This window comes from Desmodus rotundus, chromosome 3 (assembly GCF_022682495.2).
Source record: "Desmodus rotundus isolate HL8 chromosome 3, HLdesRot8A.1, whole genome shotgun sequence".
NCBI classification, from domain to species: Eukaryota; Metazoa; Chordata; class Mammalia; order Chiroptera; family Phyllostomidae; genus Desmodus; species Desmodus rotundus.
In genome coordinates, this window is record NC_071389.1 from 22,242,764 (window position 1) to 22,267,443 (window position 24,680).

The 24,680-nt window shown below is 39.6% G+C and overlaps 1 protein-coding gene and 1 non-coding gene across 5 annotated transcripts in view; one reads left to right on the forward strand and one right to left on the reverse strand.

The window, feature by feature from the left end:
• The window catches only part of SFPQ (splicing factor proline and glutamine rich), a 296,926-nt gene that overhangs the window by 33,542 nt on the left and 238,704 nt on the right, over positions 1-24,680 (reverse strand). For 2 of the 4 annotated variants that reach the window (XM_045190819.2, XM_071220877.1), the window contains 13 exons: positions 23,403-24,305; positions 22,501-22,689; positions 21,863-22,164; positions 21,672-21,767; positions 20,946-21,142; positions 20,763-20,847; positions 20,137-20,254; positions 19,648-19,696; positions 19,446-19,567; positions 13,830-16,997; positions 10,662-10,709; positions 9,249-9,332; positions 8,088-8,180 (listed from right to left, as the gene is read on the reverse strand). In XM_045190819.2, the coding sequence (XP_045046754.2) occupies positions 16,860-16,997; positions 19,446-19,567; positions 19,648-19,696; positions 20,137-20,254; positions 20,763-20,847; positions 20,946-21,142; positions 21,672-21,767; positions 21,863-22,164; positions 22,501-22,689; positions 23,403-24,230 (2,124 nt within the window). In that variant the 5' untranslated portion in view covers positions 24,231-24,305 and the 3' untranslated portion in view covers positions 8,088-8,180; positions 9,249-9,332; positions 10,662-10,709; positions 13,830-16,859. Of the gene's footprint in view, positions 1-8,087; positions 8,181-9,248; positions 9,333-10,661; positions 10,710-13,829; positions 16,998-19,445; positions 19,568-19,647; positions 19,697-20,136; positions 20,255-20,762; positions 20,848-20,945; positions 21,143-21,671; positions 21,768-21,862; positions 22,165-22,500; positions 22,690-23,402; positions 24,306-24,680 lie in introns of those variants that run through there. The other 2 variants (XM_053920543.1, XM_053920544.1) reach the window with 2 other exon arrangements.
• LOC112299690 (U6 spliceosomal RNA) lies at positions 9,623-9,727 on the forward strand. The gene has a single exon (XR_002974283.2). It is a non-coding gene; the product is annotated as a U6 spliceosomal RNA (small nuclear RNA).

The following is a 24,680-nucleotide window of genomic DNA, read 5'->3' on the forward strand; positions in this document are numbered from 1 at the left end:
GATCCAGCAGGGAATAAAATGAGAACCTGACTCCAATGAAACTTAGCTTTTTAATATGGAAATCCAAGACAGATACTAGAAGAGGTTGTTTACCAATTATTTTCATGTAGACATGATAATACAGAAAAGAATAGTTGTGTGCTGTACTAAGATAAAAGATGAGACTTTGAGAGCTGTGATCATGTAAGGCCTTACCCAACCACCCATCCCTGGCACACCAGTTCCAAAAATCTGCTCTAGGGTGCTTCACTAAAAGTGGATTTGACTGGTTGCGTCTGTATGTATCTTCCACTTTAGTTAGACATTTTTTTCATTCTCATCAACAAGAGCGGAGTGTTTCATTCTACATCCTTGCTCACATTTGGCATTGTCATTTTACTCTTTCTAAAAAAATTCATTGACTTCTTTTATTTTTTTTAAACCACATAGAAAGCAGTTAACCTTCCCTGGCCAAGTAGCTCAATTGGTTAGAGCGCCATCCTAGTTGTGGGTTCCATCCCCAGTCAAGATGTGAACAAAGCAACCAATGAATGCATAAATAAGTGGAACAAGTTGATGTTTCTCCCTCTAATAATTTTTTTAAACGCAGTTATTTCTACTTCTGAATGCTTACTGCATATATTTTCATTCTTTTTGTATCATTATGAAAGTGCTTAACACTGAACTTTCCCCTGAAGTCTTTGTCTACCATATATTTTTCTCATTTTCTAGCTATCTGCAGTTGTGGTTTCTATCTTGTCATGGAAGCAAGAGTTAATTTCAAGAAGCTAGGGGGTTTTTTTAGTTTTCAAAAACAATTTTTATAGTCAATAAGCCCGTAATAAGACCTAGACCTGAAAAAGGAAACAAAAATAAAACAGCTGTATCTGTTGAATACCTACTATGCAGGCTAGTACTTTTCTCTGTGCTTTGTGAGATTTCATTTAGTTCTCACAACAACCTATTACATTGTAGAGGAAACAAAGACACAGATATTATAGATCACAATTTGTAATGGTGAAGCTAGGATCTGTATACCCAGGCAGTGATCCCAAAGCCCATTCTCTGTCACTCTGCTCTACCACCTTTTATACAGACTTAACCACAGATCTTCCTAATTATGAGATTAACTACCAGAAGTGCATTAAGGAATAAATATGGAAGAAATAAAAGTGTAGATTTTAAAAAACCCTGGCTCAACATTTTCAACAAATTTTGGTGACAATGTAACCAGTGGTCCCAAAATAAGATTATGTAGTGACAAACTCAAAAGCAGGTATGAGACCTGAATGGCATTGGCTATTTGTATAGGTCATGGAGGGAAAGCAACAAGATGCCTGATGGCCTTCAGAATAGATCTCCAAGACTGATACGTTCCCACTGGGAAGCATACAGAGCAATTTGAAAACAGCCAAAACGAGAAAGGCCCCTGATGATGCCACTTTGCAAGTGAGTATAAGGGGACTGCTAAATTCTGAAGGTGGTTGAGTAGGCTAGGTTCTCATAAACTCTGGAGACCAGCAGGCCTAAGCTTCATGCTAAAACAAAATCCATTTAAGGAGTAATTGCTGACTATAGATACCAAATTGTGAACAGCGGCAAAGAAAGACTGCAGATTGAAGTGAGGGAGAAAAGCAAAAGAAAATCTCAGTAAAAGTAATAGGATGTGGGTGTGCAAGAGGCAGTTGATGTTTCCTTCTTCCTCCGGTCTCTAACATAAAATCTTTAAAAACAAAAAGGATTTCATGAGCCTTGAGGCTAGAAAATTTGTCCTGTTACTTTCCCGCATAAAGGAAAATGGATTTCATAGCAACAGAAAAGAATTGTGAAATATAATACAAAAACAGTGAATCCTTACACAGCATGTTTCAATGATAAAAGCTATAAATATTAATAAATCAGAATTAGGACGTAGATGAGTAGATAAAAGATCTGAAAAGTGACAATTCATGAAAGTTAGAAATTAAAAAGAATAAAAATCACTTTGGAAACTAGAAGGAACTCCCATAAACAACTGATCCCTAGGAAAATAAAGGATACAAGGATGAAACTGTTTTCAATCAAAAGACTTAAGATATACCACTTGGCTGTAAAAAAAAAGAGGAGGAAATCTTACTCTTAGTAACAGCGTGGAGAGCATTATGCTAAGTGAGGCCAGTCAGAACAAAGTATGTACCATGATTTCCCTTGTATGTGGAATCTAATGAGCAGGATAAACTAACAAAATAGAAACAGACTCATAGAGAACAGACTGACAGCTGTCAGAGGGGCAGGTGTTACAGAGCTGGGTAAAATGGGTAAAGGAATTAAGCAAAAAACCTTCTCACATATAGTATGGTGATTACCAGAGGGAAAGGTGGGTAGGGGGAGGTACAGGGGAGTTAAACGGTGATGGAAGAAAAGTTGACTTGGGGTAGTGAACACTACAATATACAGATGATGTATTAAAGAATTGTACACCTAAAAACTATGTGATTTTTTTGAGAGGAGAGGAGAGAGAAAAGAGAGAGAGAGAGAACACGCACCCTGGCTGGTGTGGCTCAGTGGATTGAGCTCTGGCCTGCAAAGGGTCGCTGGTTCGATTCCCAGTCTAGGACACATGCCTGGGTTGTGGGCCAGGTCCCCAGTAGGGGTGCATGAGAAGCAATCATATGTTGGTGTTTCTCTCCCTCTTTCTCCCTTCCCCTCTAAAATACTTTTTTAAAAACCCAGAAACCTGGTATCTGTAATATAAAATAAATCCTCAAATCCAAAACAATGGAACACACTGAAAATATAGCAGTCCTTGTGGTGCTACCACTGCTTTGTTAAGTTCACAATCCAAAGACATCAGTGTATTGACTTTTCTCCTAATATTTGATGATGAGAAATCTCTGGTTCCAAACAAATACATAAATTGAAAGCTGGTCTCCCTGAGGCACAAAGTAAAATAAGGATAAATTATCAAATACAGAAATTATTCCTCTCTAGGCCTATTATTGCCAAGGGCAAAGTGTTTTTCTACTGTTCAGTCCAAAACCCCCTTCCTTATTTTTAATCCTCACTCAAGGTTATGCCTATTGATTTTGGAGAGATGAGGAAAAGGGAAGAGAAGTATCAGTTTTCTGTCTCCCATACATACCCCTGCAGGGGCCCAAACCCACAAACTAGGCATGTGCCCGGACAGTGAAGTGAACCTGTAACCTTTCTGTTTGCAGGATGATGCCCAATGGAGCCACATCAGCCAGGGCTCAAAACCCTTTGCTTAGACACACACTGGCTTCTCTTGTTCATTGTAGGACTGCTTTCCAACCCATTGGGACTACTCCAGCACCTGTCATTTAGGTGTCTATTACCTCCATACCACAGGCTGAGTCTTCCAAAGTCCCTCTTTCTCACTGGCCTCAAAAATCACCACACCTGGCTGCTGTGGCTCAATGGATTGAGCACTGGTTGTGAACCAAAGGGTCTCTGGTTTGATTCCCAGTCAGTGCACATGCCTAGGTTGTGGGCCAGGTACCCAATAGGGGGTGCACTGGAGGCAACCACACATTGATGATTCTCTTCCTCTTTCTCCCTCCCCTCTTCTAAAAATAACATCTTAAAAAAAAAAAAAATCACCAGTCCCTTTTCCTTTTAGAAATTGAGACATACCTAATCATTTTATGTAAACAGTATTAAGTGTTCCAACCAACTCAGCTTAGGCCATCAGCTATTTGAGTGAAATAGCCATCTTAGACAATAGCTATTGACCCCAACAGTCTAGAAATTTCCAGCTCCAATCTCCATCTGCCTAGCTGGGCCCAATCAACCATTAATTTGTTGTCCTGAGCCGCCAAGCATTAGTTAACAAATTGTCGCTGTGCTGAAAATGGATCATGTGGGCAAGAAATAAGGCAAGTTAGGAGTCCATTTTAATCTAGGTGGTTTCAGTGCCTGTTGATCAAGTGGTTAATGAGAACAAGGGAAAGCTCTTAGAATAAAGATCAAAATCCTTAACATGGCCTGGCAGGTGTGTCCAACCTGGAGCCCACAGGCTGCATGCAGCCCAGGATGGCTATGAATGTGGCCCAACACAATACTGTAAATTTACTTAAAATCTTTGTTTTTCTAATTTTTCATTAGTGTTTGTGTATTTAATGTGTGGCCCTGAGACAACTCTTCTTCCAGTGTGGCCCAGAAACACCAAAAGGTTGACACCCCTGGTAGATCTTACATGATCTGACCTCTGTTCTGTCCTCGTACTATCCAACTCCCATAGTCTTTTATTAAAAACTCAAAAAAAAATTAAATTCACACAACACACATTTCTTCCAAAGCATACAATTTAATGGTTTTTAGTATAACCAGATATGTACGTCACTACTTTTAGAATATTTTCATTACCTCAAAAAGAAATCCTGTATCCTTCAGCAATCATGCCCCTATTCATTATACTCCTTTCTCAATTCTGACCACCTGTCCTAAACCAATAATCTACTATGTAACTTCCCTGTTCTGACCACTTCATATAAAAATTGGGCTGGCCAAAATGTGTTACATTTTTTCCATATGACTCTTATTAGTGCTTAGTTGTCATTAACTTCATTCAAAACAGTTTTGTTAGACTGTAGGGTGACAGGTGTCATATCAGCGTGCATTTAAAAAAGCTTATCAGCCCTGGCAGGCTCAGTGGATTGAATGCCAGCCTGTGAACGGAGAGGTTGCAGGTGTGATTCCCTGTTGGGGGCGCTTGCCTGGGCTGCAGGAAAGGTACCCAGTTGGGGGTGTATGAGAGGAAACTGATGATTCTCTTAATCATTGACTTTTAGCTGTGGGGTGTCTTAGGTCTTTTTGGCCAACCCAATAGAATCACTTAAGTGGTATTTTACGGCTAGCTTCACTTAGTGTTTTCAAGATTCATATATGTTGTACCATATGTGACTATTTCATTCCTTTTTATAGATTTATATTCCATTGCTTGGCCATACAATTTTTATCTATTCATGTTTTCACTACTACGAATGATGCTAAACATCCACAAACTTTCGCATGAACATTTTTCTGTCTCAGGTATTAAAATTGCTGAGTCATAGGGTAAGGGTTAGTTTGAGCAACTGCAAAACCATTTTTCAAGGTGGCTGCACCGTTTTAAATTCCACCAGTAGTGTGTTTTGATTCCAATTTCTCCATATCCTTACTTGGATATGGAGGCCAAAACTTACTTGACTTTCTGACTATAGACATTCTAGTGGGTGTAGAGGGATATCTTCCCCCTCCCCCCATCCTGACTGATATTTAACTGACAAAATTGTTAAGATATTTAAAGTCAGCATTACGATTTGATCATGTCATACGCTGCTTCATGACAAGGACATGTGAGAAGTGCACCATTAGGTGATTCCATGGTTGTAGGAACATCAGTGTATTGACACAAGCCTAGACAGTTTAGCCCATTACACACCTAGGCAACAAGCTTGTACAGCATGTTACTGTACAAAACATTCAATTAAATCAAACACAAGAAAAAGGATGCATCCAAAACACAGTAAAGATGAGGCTGCTTCTGGTGTAGCATGGCAAATTGTTTGACAGTGAACATTTTTTGTAAGTAGAAAGAGTAAACTCTAAAATAATTAAGAGTACAGTACATAAACCAAGTGAGTCATTTATTATGAGTATTACACAATGTACACAACTGTATGTTCTGTATTATACAAATGGCAGCACAGGTTTGCTTACACCAGCATCACCAACAGGTGGCTCCAGGCCACTGTACATGCAGTCACTGTTGGATGAAACATCATTAGGCAGCATGTGCCTGCACATACGCATTGTGAAAGCATCCATCACCTCACATTTTTTTTTAAAGCATTCAAGCTCTAAGCAAATTTCAATTCTACAATGCATTAACTGTAGTCATGTTAGATCCTTAGACCTTTCATTTTAGTTGTTTTGAAGTGCTGTCTCACATTTCCAATTCCCTAATAGACTTCAAGCATCTTTTCATGCGCTACTGGCCATGTCTTCACTGGAGAAATTTCTATTCAAACCCTGGACCTATTTTTAAAGATTTTGAGTGGGGGAGGGAGAGAAACATCAATGTGTGGCTGCCTCTTGCATGCACCCCCACTGGGGACCTGGCCTGCAACCCAGGTATGTGCCCTGACTGGGGAACTGAACCAGTGACCCTTTGGCACTCAATCCACTGAGCCACACCAGCCAGAGCCCCTGGACCTATTTTTAAAGTTTATTCACTTTAGAATGAAGGGCGGGGGAGGTTGATTTCTTATTCCACTTATTTTTATGCATTCACTGGTTGCTTCTTGCATGGCCTGGACTAGGAATCCAACCCACACCATGGTGTACTAGGACAACAGTAACTGAGCTACCCAGCAAGGGCCCCTTGTCCTTCACCCCCACCCGCCTACCCAAAATGTGTCCTTTACATACTCCAGATGAAGTCCCTAATTTGATACTCTCTCCTCCTTTGGGTGGTCTTTACACTTGCTTGATGGTGTCATTTGAAACACCAAGTTTTTAACATGGTTAAGTCCAAACTATTTTTTTTAGTCTTATCTAAGAATCCTTTGCCAAACTCAATGTCATTAAGATTTACCCATTTTCTCCCCAAGTTTCATAGTTTTCATTGCCATATTAGGTATCTGAACCACTTTTGGTTAATTTTCGTACATGGTGAGGTAGGGGGTTCTATGAATCTTAGAATCAGCCAGGATTATGTCAAATCTGTCAATCAGTTTGGAGAATACTGCCATGTTAACAATTCTTTCAACCCACGAACAGATGTTTTCCCATTTGGATCTTCTTAATTCCTTCCAAGTCTTCCATGCTCCCTTTTTCCTCAGGCATGTTTGGAACTCAACCTATTTTTGGTGCAAAACATTACATGCCCCAAATACCGTGTTAAAATCTTCTGGACTTTACCATGTTTTAAGTTCTGAGCTTGTTAGGCTTGCTTTCCCTCCACTTTGTCTTCACAATCGATGATACCTCTATGTCAGGCATCGTGCCAAGTAATTAAAATACCAACTACTAATCTTATTTAATATTTGAGGTTTACTAACTTGTTATAGCTAAATGGTCTCTACCAGGGCCTCCAATCCCTTCCGTACTAAGGCTTTATTTATTGATTTCCCCCTAAAGACTCCATGGTCTAGAAGCTTATGAAAGTTAACATATTTCTGTACTCTATCAAATATAAAACTGTGTATCAGATCTCCTAATGACATGGTCTGGGGAAGAGTCCTCAACTTGCTGTGAACCCTGATTGACGGTATTTAATAATACCTTGTATTCCTTTTGTGCCAGAAAATGTGCTAAATGCTTTTTGTGCACCATCTTTTATTCAAGGGACCCAATTAAGAAGGTAATGTTTATTTTACCAGTAAGCAAACTGCAACTTGCCAGATAAAGCAGTTGGACAAATTGCAAAATACTTGTATTCTAGTACTTAAGATCCCATTATGCTCCTCCCTACTTTATTAATTACACTGCAGACTGTTCTTGCCTTGAGATCCATAAAGCTTCAGATTAGTTGGCAATCAGAAAGGAGGAAGAGAAAGCTGAACCAAGACATGGACTCAAAGATTCTTGATTTGGGATGGCTAGCCTCCCTGGTTATTTAAAAAAAAAAACAAAACAACCAGATAAGCAGAATGACTATGGCCAAAAAGAGCAGGATCTTGGTCTCATCCCTGGTACTGACTATACAGTTTTTCAAAGCAAATTCCAGGGGACCAGTGACTGCTGTGACTTTCAACTCTTTCTTTGTGGCTATTTCAACTAATCTTGAATAAATTCTCTTCTGAATTCCAACTTTCTTCTCCTTAATCACAGCAAGCTCGTAAGTTAGAACTTTAGGTATAAAACCTATAAAGAATAAAGGCAATATTAAAACTTGATGCCTAAATCAGTTTAGTTAGGACAGAAGGTCCATCTAATTGATTAGTAACTAAGAGGCTGAAGTTGCTCTGACAAAAAAGCCTCAAGAAACAGAGTCCTGAATAATCTGTTCTATGTCTAGAATATGGACCATCCTTTTTAAATTCACCTAGAATAACAAGTTGATGACAAAGAAAAACCCTAGAAAATGAAAAAGTACTACTTAAAAACAGAATAAAAGGACAATCTGATTTTAAAATGTCTTTTATTAACAACAATTAGGTTGTTCATTCCTCTTTGCCCTCTTCCTCACTGGTTTCCTGGACACAGTTCACCTGATCCTGCCAATCAAAGGAAACAATTACTCCCAAAAGATGTAAAAATCAGAGTTATCAAGTTTGTTAGCACCAAGTAAACTTCCTAACACCAAAAAATATTAAATCAAGGAATGTGGGATCAATGGTATTTAATAGTCTAAGGTTTCTTTAGATGTAGATTGTTCAAATTTCAAACTTATGAGGGCCTTTTAAACCTGAGTGGTACCTATCTTTACATGCAATTCATTAGAAGAGATAGTAAGCTACGATCCACAACCACCTTTTTATAAGTTTTATTGGACAGAGCCATGTCCACTGTTTATACATTGTCTCTGATTGTTTTCCAGCTATCACAGCAAAGTTAAGTTGCCCTTTGAAATTGCCAACCATTCTAATAGATCATTTACGTTATTTTGTTTGCCATCTATTTTCAACTATAGATGACCCCACTATGTAACTATAAAGATGAAAAACAAAACAGGGAACTTCAAAATCTCCAAACCCTCCTCTGCATGGTGCTATGGATAGAAGCGAATACACACACACACTTTATTAAAAACTGAAATCCCTGTTTTTCTGAGACTTGAGTCAAAGCAACAGACAAAGCCTACAACCGTAGAAGGCTGTCAAAACGGCTAAATACTTAAGTACTGTAAGAACTATTTCCTTCAAAAAAGTTTTAATGTACAAGAAATTAAAATGAGATATTCACATACAAGTACCATATTTTGCCATGTATAATGTGCATTTTACCCAAATTTTTGAGGGAAAAATAAGGGTGTACATTATACATGGGTAGTACCTGAAATACCTTGTTATCGGTTCTTGTGTTTTGTAATTATTTGTTACATGAAATTTCTTGTACCATATTATGTTCAAAAACAAATATTAAAATTCCTTTATAATACAAAAAACAAGTATCTAAGTATAAATTAAAAATTTAGAATATTTCAGGCAAGATTTTTTTCCCCTGAAAGCTTGGGCCAAAAATGTGGATGCACATTATACAAAGCAAAATATGATTATTTTTGTGCCACCCAAACAATGTTTTTTTCTGAAGGATTTTTACAGAGTAAGAGTCACTTAACTTACCTCGACACTTCTGCAGTCTAGCAGGTTTTGGCTTTCCTTCTTGGCTGGCTCATGCTGTGTGATGTTTTGAGAACAATTATCCACCTATTTTCAAAAATGTACTTTTATTAAAATAACACCCTCAGCATATTACATTTTTACTAATATTTAATGTGTATACTTTATTGTTGGGGTCCAATTAGTGGCTGTATTTATTTGACTATGTTGCTGCTACACCAAGGTCATACTGCAAACTTTTTCACTTGGATGTATGAAATTTTCCCTCCTACACCAATGACTAGACAGTTCTTCCTCTACTATTCACTGGATAAGGAAAAAAGAATCTTAAGGAAATTTTGAATGGGTCCTAAGGTGAATTTAAAACAGTGAAAATAGTGCTTGCTTAGGCAGCACATATACTAAAAAATTGGAACGATAGAAGATTAGCATGGCCCCTGCACAAGGATGACATGCAAGTTCATGAAGCGTTCCATATTTTTGTCTGGAAACTGGAGTAAATATGATTGTATTAATGTTTAAAAAAACAGTGAAAATACAGCATTTCTCCACTAATTCAAGCCTTTAAAAAAAATTTTAATTTATTTTTAGAGAGGGGAAGGGAGGAAGAAAAGAGAGATAAACTTCAGTGTGGATGCCTCTTGTGCGCCCCCTACTGGGGACCTGCCTGGCAACCCAGGCATGTGCCCTGACTGAGAATCAAACCAGCAACCCTTTCGTTCACAGGCTGGCACTCAATCCACTGAACCATACCAGCCAGGGCTCAAACTTCCTTTTCTGCTCTTCTGCAATTTGTTTTCTCTACATAACCATGCCATTTTTCTTTGAATTCTACTGTTTAACATTTTGTAGTATTCCCCATCTTCTTTCCAACTCACAGATTTTCAAAAACAGAAATACCGGAGTATTATCCTAGGTGAGATAAACATCTTAAAAATCAAACACGTTGCCCTGTCCAGGTAGCTCAGTCCATTAGGGCATTATTCCAATACGCCAAGGTTTGTGGGTTCGATGTCCAGTCAAGGTATATACTAGAATCAACAACTGGCCCTGCAGGTTGAGCATCAGCATGAAACCTGAAAGATTGCTGGTCTGATTCCTGGCCAAGCCTTCATGTGAAGGCATTTGGGAAGCACCAACTGATGTTTATGTTTCTCTCCCTCTTTCTCTCTTTCCCTTCCCCTTTCTCTAAAAATAAATAAATAAAAAAAGAATCAACCAATGAATGCATAAATAAGTGGAACAAATTGATGTCTCTCTCACTCTTTGTAGAAATCACTAAGTTAAAAAATACTGAACAAAATCAAACATGTTTTACCCCACTTAGGTAAATCAAATTATTTATGTAATTATTAAATAAAAAACCAAATCCAAAAGTCCTCTACTTCTAAGGCTAAGATTTCTAAGGACACTTACTTCAAGTGAATGAGCACTCCAGTTTCAGCCAACATCAACCACTCGTACCTAAAGAATAATAAGAAATAGTTATTACAAGAGACAAGGGTATAAGGTTTGAAAATGCTAGTTAACTTCAAAATTTAAAGAGTAAAATTCCAGAGACCAAGATTGGGGGCAAGTAACAGCATTAAAAAAAAAATAGGAAGAAACTTCATGGGGGGGAAAAAATCTAAAATTATTCTTACATAAAGTAAAAGTAGACACCTGAATTAGAATGAAAACTGTACCTTCTTTAAAAATACAAAAGCCTAACTACTATTTTCACCAGTCTGAGTACAATAAAGTTTGACTGCAACCCAAAATATACTATCCCTTATGTGAAGGTATGTGACAACGTTTACCTTACCAAATGAGTTTTAACATCGGCTCTCTTTTCATAAAGCACAGACCCTGCGCCCCATTCAAATAAGTCTTCCATTCTCAGGTGGACTGACCACCTTCAGCAGGAGTCCTCCAAGAGTACCCTCCCCATTCCACAGTACACAACAATGCAGTTGTTATCCTGTAATCCTATATATTTGCCTTGTTCTTTCCCTCTAAGTCCTCACTGAGTTTTAAGTTAGGGCAGGGAAGCTATGCCTTATAGGGACAGCAAGGAACCTGAGTTTTTTCTGAGGGAGAAGACATTCACCTTCTTATATATGCCTGCGGGGCCACTGCACAAAAACCAGAAAGATCAGCCTTAATTCAAGTTCCAGGTTTTTCTTCCTCCCTGATTATCACTTACTGCCAAAGGTATATGAAATAGAGTTCCCTGTTGCACATGTACCATTCATAAGGGATACTATATCGTTTTGCATTCTTCCCATTCTCCAGATTATCCTATTCTGCATTTAGCTCCCCCTTTTCACCTTCCGAATAAAATCTTTTCAGCACTGGTGTTCAAAAGCAACATTTTTATGGTTGATGGTTTACCAACAACTGTGAGATTTTCACAGTTGAGTCTTTAAAAATTGCCAATCATTATCTAGCAGCAATGACAGATGATTAGGAGCAGTCAAATCCTCAGTTCTTTTCCTAATAGGCAGCCTTTTGAGAACTGCACTAGCTGACAAGAGCACTGAACATTATCAGCTAAAGCCAAAACCAAATAAAGGCCCAGAACAAACATCCCGGCTCTCTAAAACCTGTCCAAAATCATTAAGGGAAAGACAGTAAATGCAGGACTGTGGATCGTGTCACTGCAGCTGACAATGATTAACAATAGAAGACATGCAACCCCCATTAAGGTTAAAGTCCAAAGCTAGTCACACGCAGCTATCTCTATTGGGGGAAAGTGAGACTACTATGTATTCTTTGCAGGTTTTGCAACCTTGTATGAAGAGTACCCATTGCATTTCTTTCATCTTTCAGAAAGCACCTGTATCTGTTCCAAGGACCTAACAGTACGAAAACGCATTCTGGCATCACACCTCTGAACATCAGCCCATTCTCATTAAAAATAATAGTTTTCATTTGTAGCAAGAAAAAAGAGTATGAAATACAATGCAAGCACCTCAGTAGTGTTATTACTGAAACCCATTTATTCCCAGCTTTTTGACTAAGTGGTTTTTAAAGACCCTCTACACTAAGATTCACAAATTATAGCTATGTACAAATCAAAACTAGTAAGAATCGACCTAAGTCACAGGTCTCTCATTTGAAAGTGCAAAAGTCTATTCATCTTAAAATAAGCAGGATGAAGCAAAGTTAACCCCCCACCCCAATAATGTTCCTGAAGTCCATATTACAAGTACATTGTCTCAAAATTGTTAATAGTCTGTTAAGAAATAAACCTGAGCTTTAATTTCTGAACACTCAATCCCTAAATCACGGTAGCAAGTGTTGGCCACCGATTTAATGGATCATGCCAGAGGAAAACCCCATCAGGGATGTATGCCAATTTAGTGACGGTCTTGTCACTAACACCTAGCATTGTGTTTGCTTTGCATTACATTTATAGAGAGCTAAACTAATCACCATTTGTTCTTTCATCTAGCAGGAGAGTCAAAAGTTACTTGCTTGAGTGGACTACACATTAAAGTACAAATCTGTCCCCACCTTGTGAATTGCTTGCCAAAGAGCAAGCCATTTTTCTTGATACAACGGAAGAAAATTCTCATAGTCATGAATCGGTTTCACACATTTATGCAAAGTAAACCAAACTTTCCAGTTACAGAGCAGAAAGCATTATACGTGAAAGCTGTTTCTCATGCACACTAGCTAAAAACCAGTTCAGAGACCAAAGTTAAGTTGAGGTGAGGTCTGGAACAAAAGTCGATGCAAAGTGTACGTCCTCAGCAACAAAAGAAAGTATTTTTGGAGATTCTTTGTAATTAAACATTTTGGATTATAACATCACATCCCTAAAGCTAAGGGAACCAAATTCAAAAAGCTACTCTGAAAATGTGCAGTTATCCTAGAGAATACGACGAGGTCTTATGATTGGGAAATGATTCCCAACATGTATTCAACTGTAGGCAAGTCAATGTGCCACACCATCTTCCCCCAAGTTTAGAGTATAAACATATTTAGTAAAATCACGTAACCTGAACTATTCACATTAGATTCCCATCTAAGCCCAAGTTAGTAAAAAGGTATTTCCATGGAGCTCATTTTTAAAAAATATTGTATATCACATTACAAAAAAACCACTGATTTTTGTTAATTCACTCTACCTGCAGAATAATTACCTCTAAAATTGCAGTCTGAAATCATTGACATTGCTGACCTATGGGCAGGTCAGTTTGCTACAACAGAGACTAATTATCACATGCTATACAGTCCATTGTCAAGATGCTAAAAGCAGTCTGCATCCCAAGTATGGTTTGGGTCCCTTTCCCCCACACCACTGATGTGTTCCATGTTATCTTCAGTTACAATGCAACTAAAGAAAACCACACAACTGAATCAGACATACCAAACAATCAAGTTTGCACTTTTTATCTGAGAACTGCAACAGCATTGAATTCTGCCTGACAATTACAGCTCTAACCCCAAACCCACGCAGTTTTGATAAGCTAGCTTTACCGTACAAGTGTTAGGTGCTGCACTGTTATTTCATTGTCAGAAGTGTGATGTCAGAATGCCCACGGAATAAAAGTACATAGCAAGTCACCAAGTTAGATTATATTGCTTGTTACCTACCTGTATGCAGTCGGCAATGAGAATCTTGGAGCAAGCAGGAATACTACATCCGGGTCCTAATGTCCATTGCCATTTGCGGTACTACGTTCCTCACAGTTACGCACTGCAGAAATGCTGGCTAAATGCAGTTATGTAGCAGGCCACTACTTTAATAGTGCATAATTGCAGTCCAAGAACACCAGAAAATATTCCACCAAAACTTAGTGGCTTGCCCAAGAAAAGCCAAGTGTCTAAATTTTTATCTGCCATAATATGCCACTTATAAAAATTGCACAAGCGTAACATTACAATTTCCCAAACTATATTGTTTATATTAGTGGTATAATACATCTGTAAAGAGTGGTGGGGTTGACAGTACTTCTTAAGGAATTTAATTAGTGTTCTAAGAAAAGAGGATTGTGATTTCACTAAATAGTAGACAGCCAATGGGTTAGGCTTAAAAGATAGCTATTACATAAACTGAGGTCTCAGAGAATGCAGTTTTTAGATTAGGAGTAGTAAGTTTAAAAATGATCAGTGTTCCTCTTAAAACAAAATTATGAGAGAAAGTAGAGAAGAGGAAAATGGGGGCAGGTGTTTTTATTTAAATGAGAAAAATGGCTAACTACTACTTCAAAAGCACTACCTTCCCTTTCCCACCCCAACTTTCATCAGCTTTTAGGCAACTACTTTTTAAGATTACTTAAATTCACATTAGGCTAAAAACTATCATATGCATTGCAAGACTTACAGAAAGTCTATTTGAGCAGCTTACAACCCTTGGTACACTGCTATTTCAGTGATAAAAGTAAAAAACTTAGTTGAAACTAAGCAACATTGTTTGCTAAACAACGTTTAGCAATTCTACAGCCCACAGTAAGGCCATCAAAACCACAACTTTCAGCAGATTATCCATTAGCATCCTTCACCACTCTTCAAAGGTACAGTACTACCAAAAGCTTATTTTAGGGGTCTGTGCCAGCATCCCTTATAAAGAAAGGCATGTAATCTGAAAAATAAACTGAAACATTAATTTTATAGGCAGATTTTCCCATTTCCCCACCAGCCCCCACCCACACACATACAAGTTCACCCTCCATGGGTGTCCCATGAACACCCCTTATTTTATCATTAGTGGAGTCCCTACCACACGATTCAATCAAATTGTAATGGACTCCTTTCAAATCAAGACCCTTGTTTCCATACAGAAAAATCTCATACATATCACCAATTCATAACTTGACTGGGGACAAAACTTCCTCATTCATGTAATTATGGGAGAACTACCACCCATTTCCAGGTGTCTTGGTGAAGAGAAATAATCGATATTTTCTAATGAAATTCCCTTAATTACCACACCATATACCTGTCAGTCACACAAACGGAATTGGGTGATATGCCTTTATACTCCACTAGTGTTTTACTTTTAATATTGTCCAGTTTCCCAAGCATAAAGTGCTCAATTGTTTCAACAATAGAGTTCCCTTTGTACGCAGGCACAATTCTAAACTTCAGCATTTTTACGAAGATTTGATTTAGAATTTTACTTTTGCCAATTAGCACCAAGAACTGAGGTGAAAAAGAAGACACATTCCATAGTGAGAGTTCTAGAACAAAGCCAAACCATTCAATTACTTTGCCTACTTGTAGGAAGCTGTTCCCTCCGCTAACATGTATACACTGGGAAAGCAGGTCCCCACTGTTGCACTATCAGACAACAGTAACAATGTACTCTAGTATTTAGTCAAAATATCATACTCTAATGAAATTCAATGAAGTTGACAATAAATTGACAACACCACTGAAACACTCCAAAGCTTTATGGTGGGAGGGATTATTTATATTTGTACTGTGTAGCATGAGCAACCCTCTCTAGATTTAGTGCTACATCAAATGGAACTATGGAAAAACAGATTAACAAGTATTTTACAATTAAGAATGGCTAACTGCAACCCTATTTGTTAACAGTCACCACTAATTCTTAGAAGAGAGAGCAAGTAGTTTTTGTAGTCCTACAGATTTTGCCCAACGAAGTAGCCTAACGAGATGTAAGTTTCAGAGTACAAACATATATATATATATAAAAAACTACGCCTAGTTTATGGTTACTCCTTACTTTCAGGTTGAATTTTTCAGATTTTATAAACCCCAATCTTTATATATTGCTTAAAGTAATACATGAAAAGATTTCATGTTTAACAATCTTTAATTCAAACGTGAAAGTTCAATACAAGCCATTTGCAGGGCTTGGGACTTATTCTTTTAAAAACAAGAATGGAGGAATGCAATAAAATGATCTTTCCACTTTTTCTTCAGAAACTTTCAAGGAAAGGATAGATCATAGGGCCATAAAAGATCCATTTAGCCATTCGCACTTTCTCCCCCTACCAGTAATCTTACACCCATTCCATTATCTTAATACACATTCCTGAATGAAGATTTACAGTTCAGCTTTGCTTATATAACCATTTAAAAGTACTTAGCACCACTTGAGCTTCCTATAATGCCAAACAAATCAAATCATGAAACTGCTCCAATATGCATTTCTTCTTTTTAAAACAGGGGGTACTTATTTGTAGAAAGGAATACTTAGCCTACAGATACATTTCCCAGAAATGGCGCATGCCATTTGAAGGTCTAGAGATTTCTCATGCTTCGAAGTGGAATACCTAGCCTAATGTGCACAAAAGCATGAATAGCAAAGTTGAAGATCAATAGTATAACTATTTTATCTATTTATTTGAAGCACAGTAAAAAAAAAATGGTACACTTTGGAAATTCAGTGGCACAAAGTACACTGCCATAACTTGAGGGACATTATACAGTTTTTTTTTTAAAAAAAGGAAATAAAAAGGAAAAAAAATTCTGTTTCAAAACACTGCATTACATAATTTTACCTGCCCAAACAGACCATTTACAAATATTAGGTCAATAAACTGCTAACATCCATAAAAAGGTAGCTTTCTTACTAAAATGCAAGAATTTAAAAGATAGGTATCTAAACAAGAAAAAAGACAAAAACAAACTGGAATGAAAGCCTAGATGTCACATCTAAAATCGGGGTTTTTTGTTTGGGCCTTCATACTCTTCTCTCCCTCTACCATATCCTGCTGGAGTTCCAGGCCCCATTCCTCTAGGACCCTGTCCACCCACAGGTCCCGCACCTCCCTGCCCAAAGCGCTCAGTACGCTATTGGAACAGTAATTAACAGTTCATTATATGTAGTTGATGTCCATGTGTGTTAAGTAAATATTTTAGAAGGTTCCGTAGTCAACGTTCGTCGATACAATCACCAATGAGTCGATCCACAGGTACCGGGAACATAGAAAGGAAAAAAGGGTAATTTGAAAATTAGTTTACGATAATACATGCCTTGTGGTATGTTCCCACTTGAGCCATTCTCATACACCTGTTTCAAAGAATAGATCTTCCCTGTAGTGCTAAAAAATTTAAGAATTAGTGTAGATGTGAAAACCCATTCCAAAATGAGTTTAAGAAATTTCACATCAGAATAACCCACTGAAATGCTTGCGAACTTCTCACTTTCAAGGTCTGAACAGGAATTTAATTTCCAAGTAAGCCTAACAAGCCCAACCAGACAGATTTAATTCACTCAATGAAGTGACAAAGACCTACTCACCAGTTAGTGGCATGTGCTGCATAAGAAACCTTGAGCTTTTCAAGATCTTAAGACACATCTGCTAAGTTGCAGAAACCTTAAAAGGTTCAAAGTTTTAATAAAATGCTACAAGACTACAAAAAAGCATAAAAGACTAATCGATTTAGTCACTTAACCGGCACAGTAACTTGATTTAAAAAACATGTTGCCATATTCTCACAGGTATACCACCTTCAGAGCCATCACTATATAACCAGAGACAATTACGTTCACAGTGCTAGTCTGTATTGTTGCAAATTGACTAGATGTACAGCCCACCCCCGTAACAGCCCAACTCTTCCTTTAGGTCTTGAAAGTCCACTGGCACTTAGCTACAATTCCACGTTTGGGGTATCTCCCAAACAGCCTCCTAACACCAAGCTTAAGTGACTGCAATGGAACAGGAGTTCATTATTCCATCTCGTTTTAGGTACTTTCTAAGTCTTAGAAAGCTATGTACCCAAACAGAAAAAAACCCTACAGATATGCAAGCACAGCAGCCTGAACTAGCTTTCAAATTCCATTTAAAATCTAGCAGTTACTAAGAATTACTCCAAAAACACAGCAAACAAAAACAAAAATGGCATCAGGGTTTAATTGTTCCTAAACATCATAATTTCAATGTTTCTTACAAAATACTATAGGGCTATCTGAAAAGATTAAGTATCTCAATCCTTTAAACTATTTTTTCAAATCCTAAAAATTTTAGGGTTTTAGTACATTGTCCTATGTATTTCAAAAAGCTAAAAAGGAAAATTTGGGCGTTTCACAATTATGTTATTACAACATCTCAGAACCTGAAGGCGCTACGTATTACACGGAGTATAGAAACTTAACTGTGGGAACATCACGTAAAGTTAGATTTTAACAAATCTGCTTATATACCTACACAATCTGCCTTAAGGAAGCACATAAGCAAAATGTTACCCACATTATTTTTAAAATTCAATTTGAAAGAAGCTAATAGCATTACATTTAACCCACCAGCTATTTACAGTTCTAATTCCCAAAAGCCATTAGTGGATTTTAAATAGGTGAGGTCCCATACTAAATCCTTATGTTCCTAGTTGTAAAATGTATCTATTGAGTTACATGCTGCAGCTTCCTTCCCTTGCCAAAACCCTGTAGGTGAACTAGTAAGATTCAATTCAGTTTTGAAAATGCACTCTTGCCTAATCCCACTTCTAAAGTCAACATTCAGTTCTAAAAATTTGTAAAGCCCTAAATACAGCCACTCAGACCAACTCACTTGGTTGTACTAAAGCATCCAGATAGGCTAGCTGCACAGATAAAATATGACAGCATCAAGAAAGTTCAGCTCAAATGCACACAGCTAGTATGCTTAAAATTACTGATTTTTTTTTTTGCTACTCTGTAGCAAAAGAGGACGTCAGTTTAATTTTAGAAGGTGTACCTATAGACAGCCCAACAGGTGGGAAACGACGAGTCAAAACATTAAACAATTCCCTTTTATTGGCTAGAAGCCACACCAAATATAGGTAGAAGTCCTACACATCACTAAAACATGCCTAGAAGCTGCAAACTTCTAGTCTAATTCATATTTATGGCAAATACCAGCTGAATGAACAACAGTTTGCCATTTGATTACTCTCACTTGGATGTAGAATAATCATGAACGTTATCTAATGTTTAGAATTTAGATTTGCCATGCGCTGGAGTGCAAGAGTACACAAGCCATATATTGGAAAGCACCTAAGTCTACTTGTTGCCAAACATAACTCCAACGTATCAACTAACAGCACTGATTTCCCATTGGCAACCATATCTATTTAGGTTACCACACACTGAGTTCTTCTATGTTGCCAAAGTATTCCTCAATATTACGATTTACATGATAGGGGAACTAAAAGAAGTCCAGTCACCTACTTTAAAAACAAAACAAAACAAAACAAAACAAAACACATATAAGTTGTGAAAACGAGAACTTCCTTTGTACTACGTCCCGTAGGATACATTACCATGTCGCTTCCCATCATGGAACCACTCATGGTTGCTGGTGGAACTCCAGGGTTAGCTTCATAACCTATTCCACCACCACCACCTAAAGGTGGAAATTTCTGGCCTCCTGAACCATAGGGATCTAGGAAATAAAAATACCAGTTACAACTCAATCAGAACATTGCTCTCTAATGGTATTGCTAATTTAATTTTTATGCTTACCTCCCATGTTCATTGCTCCTCCACCACCCATTCTCATGTCTCTTTCTCTCTGGGGGGGGAAAAAAAAAACCATACATCTGTACTGCACCCATACAATGAGTTAAAAAAAAAAAAAACCACCACCAAATTTAATTTTTTTCACATAAAAAAAGATTCATTAAAGCAATCTTTTTTTAAAAAACTTATTGTTGTTCAATTACAGTTGTCTGCATTTTCTCCCCACCCCACCCAAGCAATCTTAAAGATCAGTTTCTGAAACCAGTTAATTAGAGTCAGTTATCCAAAGACCTAAAAACTTCTTCCTAACCAATGAATTGTTAGCCAAACCAAAAAGGTTAACTCTAAAACTCTAAGGCATATCAGTCATAATAATATATTTGTTCAAAAAAGTAGTTATAATGTGAAATATTTAACTGAGTAAAATTTCATTCTAGGTACCTACAAGTTCTGTAGACAACTCCAATTAGATTGTAATAGAAGTTTACTTACTGGATCCATGTAGCCCATTCGGCTATAACTTTCCTCTCTTTGGCGTCTCATTTGTTCTTCCATCTCACGCTGACGAATCATCATCTCTTCTTCCCTTCTACGCCGTTCCTCCTCTTGCCTGGAAATGTTCATCAAACATATAAACCAAAGTGTTACCCACATCTTTTCAAATTCGATTTTAAAAAAGCTAATAGTCTACCTAACAGCTTTACAAAGACTAGGTTAAAGCAAACACATAAAAAGGTCGGGAAAACCCTGGCTAGGTGGCTCAGTTGGTTGGAGCATTGCCCTAAAACACCAAGGTTGAGGGTTCAATCCCTGGTATGGGTACAGACAGAAAACAAGCATTGAGTGCATGAATAGGTAGAACCACAAATCAGTGCCTCCCTGTCTCTCTAAAATCAATTAAAAAAGAAAAAGCCACGGAAAGTGAGTCTAGAATAGCCCTAGAGGCCTTCTGGCAAAGAAAAATAAGCATGTGCTTATGAAAATCTTACACTTAATTCCAATTTAAGTATTATACCAACAGTGACTCTGTACTTCATCTGACTCACCTGCAAAATTTAGGTTCATCTTTTGTCTAAGTGTTAATGAAGAAAAAAAGGCTTAGTTTAACAAAATTTTACCTTAATTGCATTTCTTTTCGTTTCTGCATTTCTTGATTGTGAAGTTCCTCCATTCGCCTTAATTCTTCCTGGCGTCGCATCAGATCTGAACATTGGAAAATTTTGTTTTGGATTCATTTTAATGAGATTCTGGTAAGTTCAAAAAGCAATTATCCTACCAGCAAAATTCAGAAGGCCATTTACCTTGACGCAGAAGATTTGCCTGATGTTCATGATAGGCATCTTCCATTTCACTTTCCAATTTGTCTTTTGCATCTTTCATGTTTTTTTCAACTTGTTCCCTTTGCTGTTTCTCCATTTCATCCAAGGACTTCCATCTCTGAGAATATTCATACTCAAATGTACCATGCTGGGCAAAACGAGGAGGAGTTTCTCTCTCCCTGACAATATTTAAACATGAATCAATTTGGGAATGCACAGAAGAAATACTTCCTGACTCTCCTAAAAACATTGGTCTTTACCCCGGCCTATCACTTATAAGAAAACACAAGCAGCAAAGACCACTTTGGTTCATATAAAATATCTTCACAGCAAAAACAATATATCAGTGTGTCCCAAAATGATGCAGTAACCGAGAACATGGGCAGTGATAAATCCTATCTTCCTTATTTCCTAATTGTTTCCTTTAGCCAAATTTCCTATTCAAGGAAATCTTTCCCATCCTTAAAAATGAGAATACATATACATCATCCAATTGTTTTAAAAGCAAGATGAGGCTGTATGTGAAATATACCTATCTCAGAAATAAAAACTAAGTATTTGAATAATTGCTTCAAAACCTCATACTTCCTGAGCCTGATGTTTTCATTAAGCATACTCACTTAAAATTTTGCCCATTTTAAACAAAACTGAAAAATCACAAGTTCTCACTTACACTTGAAAACTGCCCAAAAGTTTAATCCATCTTACTTTTGATACATTGGATTCTTCTGTGCAAGTTTTTCAGGAAGACCATCTTCATCATCTAATTGTTCAAGGGGTTCCACAATGACTGGACGAGGAGTTCTAATAACAAAAAAAGTTCCATCTTATTTTCCAGTTTTGCTGCCACTTCCTCATACAAGTTAATAGAAATTATTAAAATAAGCACAAGAACTTACGTTGTCAGTAAGAAGACACCTTCACTGCATCTTTCAAATGCTTTTCTTGCTGCTGGTTTGGAAGCAAATTCAACAATGCCTTTCCCTGTAGATCTTCCACGATCATCCACAATTACCACAGCCCTTTCAATAGGACCAAACTGGCTAAAGGCTTCTTCCAACAGTTCATTGGAAACATAAGGTGAAAGATTTCGAACGGAAAGGGCAGCAGCATGTGTGGCAAAGCGAACTCGAAGCTGTCTACCTCTCATGGGTGTATCATCAAGTTCAGCTTTGGCAATTTCAGCCAATGCTCTAGATTCCTGAAAGTTATCAGATATACTCATGTTAATGACCTCAAAAACTATTTAATGCCCACTCTGAAAGTTGGAAGCCTAATTCTGATTCCTATTCTTCTTTCAGCTCAAATTATCTTCAGGCAGTCTCCCTGATACCATTCATAACAGTTAAAATGCCTTACCCACCCACTCCCCTTGTCTTAGATACCAACAGTTAGACACTACACAGCAGTTGCATCTTTTCTGCAACAATGATGAAAATTTAAGGACCAATTTATTCTTGTTCATTTAAAAACCAGTACGTTTGTAATAAGAAAATAGGGGGCCCTTTAATTATACATAAAAATCCGACAAACTCACAAGTTTAATAAATCCGAATCCTTTGCCTTTGTTGATAAAAACTTCTCCTGGCTCTCCATATTTAGCAAACAGTCTTTTGAATTCGTCCTCCGTAATATCAGCAGGTAGATTCCCAACAAACAACCGACAACGCTGCGTGTAAGTTTTCTCTCCAGGTCTTCTCAACAGAGACAAGTTGGCTTTAAACCCCTAATGAGAAAAGGAAGGGAATTTTCAAACACCAGGGACCTCTACAAACACGGAAACCCACTAATTTTGGCTTTGCCCAAACTGTCTGTTACCAATCGGGTTGCCCTTCTGTTTCGTTTAAACTCAAAGCAAGGTCTCACGATACTTGTGGGATTTCCAACGTAATCAGTATACTGGTATACAACAAGCCCGTATCACTCAAAATACTCGAGAACTGACACTCAGAACTCTCTACAGAGAAGTCCTATATCCCTATATGCTGTCTCGTCATCCCTATATGCTGAGCGTCCAACTAATCTAAATCGTAGCAAAATTAAAACGGCGGTCAACTATTAAAACAATAAATAAAAAAGACCAAAGTCCCGTAGCCACCGACATGACTAGGGCCTGCGCTTTTCAGACCGGAACTCCCCAATATCTCGAATCCTGCTCGGGCTCCTCTGGCTTCAACAGGGCCCATCATAACTTTTCATCGCCCCTTTCCTCAAGCCACCCCACCTTGACCCTCTGGCAGCTGCAAGGCCGAAGCCCGGGCGGGACAGCAGACCCACGCTGTCTGTCCCCGGCTCTGGCGGGCAGCCCCGCCCATCGCCGCTAGCGCGCAAGCGCCTTTCCAGCCTCCGACAAAATGGAGGCCAGCAAGGGGGGAGGGGGACGAGGAGGGGCCGCGGCCATCTTAGAGAAACCGACGCGTAGATCCCAGAGACACTCACCTCCGAGTCGGAAATCTTTTCCTCGCTGCGGCCGCCGGGCCCACCGGGCGGGGGCCCCTGATGGTGCTGCTGGTGGTAGGGGGGGTGGTGCTGCCGGCCTCCGCGAGGCTCCCCGCCGCCTCGGTGCGGCGGCTTGGGATGGCCACCAGGAGTGCCTAGGCCCGGGCCACCGCCGGGCTTCGGCCCGCCTGGCATTTTGCCGCCTTTGGGGCCGCCTGGTCCTGGGCCCTGCTTAGGTCCCGGGATCGGGCCCCCTGTGGGTGGAGGCGGCGGACCCCCAGCCTGAGGTGGAGTGGTGGGGACTCCGCTGCTCGGTGGCGCAGGCGGGGGCGCCCCGGGGGGCGCCGTGGTGACAGCGGGCGGCGGGGTTGGGATAGGGCCTGGCCCGGTGGTGGCTCCAGAGGTCGGGGGAGTGGCGGGCGGAGCCGGCCCGGGGGCCGGCGGAGCGCTGCTTACTCCAGGAGCCGGGCCGGGTCCCTGAGGAACGACGGGCTTGGACGAGTCCTGTGGCGGCGGCGGCTGTTGATGCGGCGGCGGCTGTTGATGCGGTGGCGGCTGCTGATGCGGTGGCTGAAGCGGCGGCGGCGGCTGCTGTGGTGGAGGCTGCTGCTGCGGTGGTGGCTGCTGCTGTTGTTGGTGCGGAGGCGGTGGCGGGATCGGGGGTTTGGGGCCACCCTGGCCCGGGCCGGGACCCATGGGTCCGCGGTTCTGATTGAGGCCCATGCCGGGCGGCGGAGAGCGAAAGTCGTGGAGGCCGCCGCGGCCACCGCCTCCTCCGCGCCGGTGGAAGCCGCCACCACCTCGACTCCGGAATCGATCTCGAGACATGTCTGTAATCAAGGGGCGGTCGAGACAGAAGCGGAGAAGACGCTTCGGGAACGTGGAGGCCACCTTGCTTCGCACCTGGCCTGCAACCCAGGCATGTGCCCTACTGGGAATCGAACTGGTGACCCTTTGGTTTGCAGGCTGGTGCTCAGTCCACTGAGCCACACCAGCCAGGGCCGAATGTTTGTTTTAATAATGAGACAGGGAGGCGGGAGGAGAGAGAGAGAGAACTCAGACCCTCAAACCCCTGGTGGCATGGATGCATGCAGGCAGCACAGAAGGAACATCATGGGCGCCTGGCCCTCCCTCTCCTGCTGTGCTGATTGGGAGGAGTACCCAGCATTCTTGGACTTGGGCTGAGGGTCCCTCTGTTCCCACCAGGAGGTACACCTGCCCCGCCCCTGGGGGTCCTCACCCCCATGGGTTGGAGACATCGCCCCCACCCCAGTTCTG